The sequence below is a fragment of the Elephantulus edwardii genome, unplaced genomic scaffold (genome assembly GCF_000299155.1).
Source record: "Elephantulus edwardii isolate Elephantulus edwardi_28Jun2011 unplaced genomic scaffold, EleEdw1.0 scaffold00095, whole genome shotgun sequence".
Classification (NCBI taxonomy): domain Eukaryota; kingdom Metazoa; phylum Chordata; class Mammalia; order Macroscelidea; family Macroscelididae; genus Elephantulus; species Elephantulus edwardii.
This window is the reverse complement of record NW_006399845.1, coordinates 4,701,613-4,708,912: the sequence shown is the minus strand read 5'-3', so window position 1 is coordinate 4,708,912 and position 7,300 is coordinate 4,701,613. Positions and strand designations below refer to the sequence as shown.

At 40.4% G+C, this 7,300-nt stretch overlaps 1 protein-coding gene across 1 annotated transcript; it reads right to left on the bottom strand.

The window, feature by feature from the left end:
• Nucleotides 1-1,211: 1,211 nt before the first annotated feature.
• Nucleotides 1,212-1,571, bottom strand: LOC102874059 (40S ribosomal protein S20-like). Its single transcript, XM_006891112.1, has one exon. It carries the CDS (start codon nt 1,569-1,571, stop codon nt 1,212-1,214), a length of 360 nt encoding a protein of 119 aa, XP_006891174.1.
• Nucleotides 1,572-7,300: the final 5,729 nt, after the last annotated feature.

Here is a 7,300-nt window from a genome sequence, read left to right as displayed (position 1 = left end):
GCTTTCACAAACATAGAAGCAATTGAAAAATACAATGACCAAAGTCAGGTGCACTTTATTCTTCAAAGTGAAGAATAAATACTTTTTAATACTTCAAAGAGAATTTTTGCAGCGGATTTGCCCAATGCAATATGTCTGTCTAATGTCAGAGATTAGTTTGTTCTTTTGACAGCACGTGGTATACACAATATTACTCTTTATTGACCATCAGAAATGAACTTATTCCTTTGAATTTTGGTGTTAAAGAGGAATATTGAATATATTATGGCTTGCCTAAAAAAAAATCAAACTTTTTTTTGAAGAAGTGGCATGAGTGCTCCTTAAAATCACGTATAGTGAGAATTTGTCTCATATATTTTGGACATGTGGTTAGGAGGGACAAGGCTCTGGAAAAGGGCATCATACTTAGAAAAGTAGAGGATCAGTGAAGAAGAAGAACATTAAGAAGATTAATTGATACTGTGACTGAATTGGCATCTTTATTGCAACTTTGAGTTTAAGTACCCGTGGAAATTGTGAGAATTACATTGAATCAGTCAGGGTTTTATTCAGTTGTTCATAGGGTCACTTTGAGTTGCAGCTGACAGGCACTTTAGGACAGTTGTGGATCTCCTCTAGAATTTGCTCTGGCTTCAGTTCACAACTTATCAGGTCCTGTTAGTTTTGTTATGTGCTATAGAATCACCTGTGACTCACTGCAACCTTATGTACAACTCTGAAACCTGTCCTACCCTGAGTCAGTCTCATTGACTCCAACACACTAATCTCATTGCCCCAGTTATCATGTCAATGCATCTGATCCTGAGTCCTCCTCTTCTGTGTTATCCCTCCATACTTCTAAGCATGATGGCCTTCACCAAGGGCTGGTCTCTCCTGGCAACATGTCCAAAGTATATGAGACAGAGCTTCAAAATCCTTGCCTCCAAGGGGAAATTTGTTTTCACTCTCTCCAAGACAGAACTTTCTCTTCTCCTGGTGGTCTGTGGTATGTTCAGTAGTCTTTTCCAGCACAACTCAAAGGCATCAATTTTTCTTCTGTCATTAATAGTCATTGTCCAGCTCTCTGACACAAAGCTTGTAATTGTGAAGAAGAATTAGGTGCACCTTAGACTCCACACTGACATCATTACTCTTCAGTACTCTATGACTTCACCAATGCAATATACCTTTTTTTTTTATCAACGGATAGTCAATTTATTAAAATAGTTGATTTAGGCATCTGCAATGGTGACTTCAAGCTCTACTCCAGGCTCAGTGCTGATGGAGATGATCTGCTTGACAATCTCAGAAGGACTGTGTAAGTCAATGAGTCGCTTGTGGATCCTCATCTGGAAACGATCCCAGGTCTTGGAACCTTCCCCACAAGGAGTCTTCCTTGTAGTGATTCTCAGAGTCTTGGTAGGCATCCTGACCGGTCCCTTCACCTTCAGGTTCTTCTCCTTTGCACCTCTGATCAAGTCGGCACACACCTTCTCCAGGGATTTTACGTTGCGGCTGGTTAGGGTAATCCTAATTCGGTGAATAGCCACCACCGGTTCCACAGGCGTCTTTCCGGTGTCCTTAAAAGCCATGGCTGCGGCGCGGCTTCCTGACCGACTTGTTCCCCGGAGAGAGCGAACAGCGGTGAGTCAGGAGCAGGAGTGGGAGAACACCACAAGCCTGCAAGAGCTACCGCGTCTTCCTTAGAGAGCGCAATATACCTTTTGATTTCCTAACTGCTGGTAGCAGGAGCTGCACCAGTTGACATTTTTAACAACCACAATTTCATCTCCATCTATCAAGGTGTTGTCAACTGGCCCAGTGATGAGAATCTTTGTCTTCTTGATGTTAAGCTCTAAGCCATATTGAATACTGCAGCCCTTGACCTTTTGCAGCAAATGCAAACAGAGATGAAGGAGATGCTCTAGGTTCATAAAATAATATTTTCCTACAGAGCAACTTGTTTCTTTCTGTGACACCAGCCTCCCTTGAAATTAGATCAGGCCATATACCTTGGAAAGGAAGACAGATTTTGTTGTTGTTGTTGTTATGTGCCATTGAGTCCTCTGTGACGCATAACGACCATATGTACAACAGCCCTAAACCCTGCTCTATCTTGTGCCAATATTATTGTATCTGATACACTTACCTACATTACCCCAGTCACTGAATCAATCCATCTCATTGTGAGTCTTCCAATCTTGCACTGTTCCTCTTCCCTCCCAAGCATAACATCCCTCTCCAAGGACTTATCCCTTTGTGACACGTTTAAAGTATGTCAGATGAAGCTTATGAATCCTTGCCTCCAAGGAGCAGCCTGGTTTAACCCTCTCCAGGATGAACTTGTTTGTTCTCTTAGCAGTCCATGGTTTATTCAATATTCTTCTCCAGCACCACAGCTCAAAGGCATCAATTCTCCTTCTATCAACCCGAGTCATTGTCCAGCTTTCTGATTCATAGCAAGTAATTGCAAAGACCATGGCCTGTATCAGATGCACTGATCCAGACTGACATCATTGCTCAGACTGACATACTTTGGAGAGGTCTCTGACAGTGGAATTTCCCAATGCAATTCGTCTCTTATTTCCTGGCTGCTTTTACCAGGAGTGTTGATTGTGGAGCCAAGCAAACTGAAGCTGTTAACAATCTCAATCTCTTCACCATCTATCATGATTCTGCTAATAGTCCCAGTGGTAAGAATCTTTGTTTACTTGATGTTGAGCTTCAACCTATACTGAATTCTTTAGGCCTTGACCTTGTGCAGCAAACGGTTCAGGTCCTCCTCAGTTTCAGTAAGCAGGGTTGTGTCATCTGCATAACGCAGATCATTCTTGGGTCTACCTCTAATCCTGACACCAAATTTCTCCTCATAGAGCCCAGCCTCCCAGATAATCTGTTCCACATATAGATTGAAAAGATATGGAAATAGGACACATCTTTGGCAAATACCCTTCCCAGTTTTGAACTTTGTAGTGTTTTCTTGCCCTGTTCTGATGACTGCCTCCTGGTCCAAGTAGAGGTTTCACATAAGCACAAATCAAGTGTTCTGGGATTCCCATTCTTCTCAGAGTCAGCCACAGTTTGTTGTGATCTACACAGTCAAATGCCTTTGCATAGTCAATGAAACATAGATAGACATTCTGTTGGAACTCTCTGCTTTTAGCCAAGATCCATCTGTCATTAGCTATAAAACCCCTAGTATCTTGGCTTCTTCTAAGCCCAGCCTACATGTCAGGTAGTTCTCTGTTGATATGCTGTTTCAGTCGTTTTTGGATAATCTTCAGCAGAATCTTGCTTGTATGTGATATCAACATTATTGTTTGATAATTTCCACACTCTGTCAGGTCACCTTTCTTTGGAATGGGAACAAATATTGATCTTCTCCAGTCAATTGACCAGGTGGTTGTCCTCCAGATTTCTTGGCACAACTTGGTGAGCACATCCAGGGCAGCATCTGTTTGTTGAAATATGTCATTCGGTATGCCATCAATTCCTGGGATCTTGTTTTGTGCTAATTCTTTCAGAGTAGTTTGTACTTCTTCCTTTATCACCACAGGCTCTTGCTCATATGTTGTTCCATAAAATTCTTCTGTGTTCTTTTTAGTATAATGACTCATATACTCTTTCCATCTTCTTTTAATGCTTCCTGGATCATTTGATATTCTTCCCAAAACATCCTTAAGTATTGCAACTTGAGGCTTGAATTTGTACTTCAGTTCTTTCAGCTTAAGAGATGCCGAGTGAGTTTAGCCCTTTTGATTTTCTGACACCAACTCCTCGCATATTTATTGTAATACTTTACTTTGTCTTCCCACGCTGCCCTTTGAAATCTTCTCTTTGCTTTGACTTCTCAGCACTCTAGTGCAATATTCAGAGTTTCTTTTGACATCCATTTTGGTCTTTTCTACCTTTTCTGTCTTGGAAATGACGTTTTTTGGTTTTTTCTTTTTTTTTCCTTCCAGGATGATATTCTTGATATCCTTTCACAGCTCATCCAGTTTGCTCTTTAGTGTTCAAGGTAAGCCTGTTCCTGAGATATTTTGAAAATTCAGGCAGAATAGACTCAAGGTCAAATTTTGGTTCCCATGGACTCAATTCCATTTTCCTCAGCTTAAGCTTGAACTTGCATATAAGTAGTTGGTGGTCTGTTCCACAAGAAGCACCTGGCCTGGTGTTCACAGGTGATACTGAACTTCTCCAGTGGTTCTTTCCACAGATATAATCGATCTGATTCTTATGCGTACCATCAGGTGAAATCCATGTGTACAGCCTACATTTATTTTCTTTTTTTCCAAGCTCTTTTTTAAAATTAATTTTAATGAAAATTTACAGAGACTTTGGATTTCCATTCATTCACTGTTGCACTTTTCTCCCTGCCCACTCCACCCCCTAGTGCACTCTTCTCTTCGAAAAGTAAAAGAAGAATTCTTTCATTGTTTTACAATCCTTGCCCCTGGATCACTCCACTATGCAGCCTTCATTCTGGACTCCTTTCACGACCATAATACTTAATCACATATACATTTTAAACAGTTTTCTCCCTCATCTGTTTCAATGCAGTATACATTATTTATCCTGTCTTTCTGAGTCTTCCCCCACCCATGATGCCAGTCCCATTTTACAACAGTGGCACTATGCAGTATTTTTCTTTCATTTATTTTCTTATAAAATGTATTTACAATGAGTAACTATAGGTAAAAAGAATATGTATTGCTACCTACAATAAATACATGTTTGTTAGAGGAGCTTGGCTGAAAGCAGGGAGTACCAGAGGAATGTCTATCTCTGCTTCATTGATTAAGAAAAGGTGTTTGACTGTGTGGACCATAACAAACTGTGGCTGACTCTGAGAAGAATGGGAATTCCAGAACACTTGATCGTGTTAATGTGAACAGAGCAAGGAAACACTGCATGGTTCAAAATTGGGAAGGGTGTACACCAGGGATGTGTCCTATCTCCATAACTTTTCAACCTGTATGCAGAACAGATCATACGGGAGGCTGGGCTCTATGAGGAGAAATATGGCATCAAGATTGGTGGAAGATATATCAACAATCTGCATTATGCAGATGACACAACCCTGCTTGCTGAAACAGGAGGACCTGAAGCACTTGGTGCTGAGGGTCAGGGACTGCGTCCTTCAATATGGATTGAGGCTCAATGTCAAGAAAACAAAGATTTTCACCACTGGACAATTGGCAGCATCAGGATGGAAGGCGAAGAGATTGAGATTGTTCACATCTTTAGTCTGTTTGGCTCCACAATCAACACTCTTAGAGCACCAGCAGCCAGGAAATTAAAAAACACATTGCAATGGGAAAGTCTGCTGTTAGGAACCTCTCTAAAGTACTGAAAAGCAACGTTATGTCTCTGGAGACTAAGTGTGTCTGGTACAGGTCATGGTCTTTGCAATCACTTGTTATGCATCAGAGAGCTCAACAATGACCAGGGAATATAGAAGGAGAATTGCTGCTTTTGAGCTTTGGTGTTGGAGAAGAGTGTTGAGGGTACCATGGATTGCTAAGAAAACAAATGGATTCATCTTGGAAAGGGTTAAACTGGGCTGCTTCTTGGAGGCCAGGATTCTGAGGCATACTTTGGACATGTTGTAAGGAGGGACTGGTCCTTGGAGAGGGACATCATGCTTGGGAGGGTAGAGGGACAGCGTAGAAGGGGAAGACCCTCTTTGAGGTGGATTGATTCAGTGACTGGAGTAATCAGGATGGATGTGTCAGAGGCAGTGTGATTGGCACAGGACAGAGCAGAGTTTAGAGCTGTTGTACATAGAGTGGTTATGAGTGGCAAGCGACTCGACGGCACACAACAACAACAGATTTAAAGGATAGTGTTAAATTGACATATATTATTCTTATCTCATTTTACAGATGAAGATGAGCTTGAATGAGTTGATCAAGTTCATGTAGTGATGATATGAGGATCTCGGATTTAAACCAATGGTTATCTGGGTCTAGGCCTACTGTTGCCTCATTTCAGGCCCTGCATTTTCATATCTTGGAAAATGCAACCTTTTCCTTCCTACTTCATCATCTTAGCTACAAATGTACAGCCTTCTCATTTCCACAAAGCATCAGGCAGCAGGAAATATTGCCTACCCTTTGTTACACAGAAAACAGAATTCTTTATCTAAAAGAGAATTTCAATCTGTTCCAACATTTGTATTGAATTAAACTATTAGACTCTTTTAGACTTTATCTTTAGCTAATTCCAAATACTGTATGAGAAGGATTTTTTCCATATAAAAACAGATTTAAAATTTTTCATAAAATTTGTATGCACAGTCATAAAATGCAGCTGGAGTTTATTTGCATAATATCAGGTTTCTCAAAGTTTAGCGCGATAATTAGATACTGCTGTTGAGATGAGTTTGGAAGTCTGTCGGGCATGTTTTCATAATTCTTCTGCCATCTCAAACTTCACCCTCTTTTTAGACGCTTGCCACACTTTTCTTTATCGCAAGTGAGAAAATCTTTGAAAAATATAATCATTGTCCAGACATAGCGAAAGTGGGTCTATACCTATATGGATTGAAACAATGCAGACATTCATCTGTGGGGAGAGTTGAGAAGATGTGCTGCCTGGTAGAAGGAGATAGATGACACCTACTTCATCTATTGCAGTCTTAGGATGTTGCTTTCCAGAAGCAAAATACTTGTTTCCTTTCCATTGTGGTGTAGTGAATGTCAGGCTGTGTATTGAAAAGTGTTTCAAGTCCACCAGCTGCTCCTCAGGAGAAAGATGGGCAATCTCTCCCTATGAACATTTACAGCACTGGAAAGCTATAGAGTTGGAAGGTTGCTATGAGTGGGAAAAAACTCGATGGTGGTGAGTTTGGTTATGGGGTTGCTGTTGTAGTGAAAATCTATCAGAACAATTTGTATATGAATGAGTAAGGCTATACTCCAACAAAAATGTATTTACAAAAGCAGAAGGCAAGCTTGATTGATTGAGCCTGTGGATGATAATTTGCTAATTTCTGATATTAATGTCATCTCATAAGTAACAAGAATATAATTTATTTATTCATTCATTCAAGGAGTAATTATCAAGGACCTTTACAAGTGTCCGTTAACATTCAAGGAACCAAGAGTGTCAAACTAGACAGGTAAAGACCCAGCTCTCTGAGACCCATTATCTATAGAAAAACAAAACAACCAAACATAAACTATTTTGGATAAGGATTGATGCTTTAAATAGATAAAAGCTAACTGTATGCTGGGAGTTTTGGTGGACATAATCCACAGAGAGTTGTGTTGCTAATCCAAGGTCATGTATTCTAATCCATCATCATTATCTCAGGAGA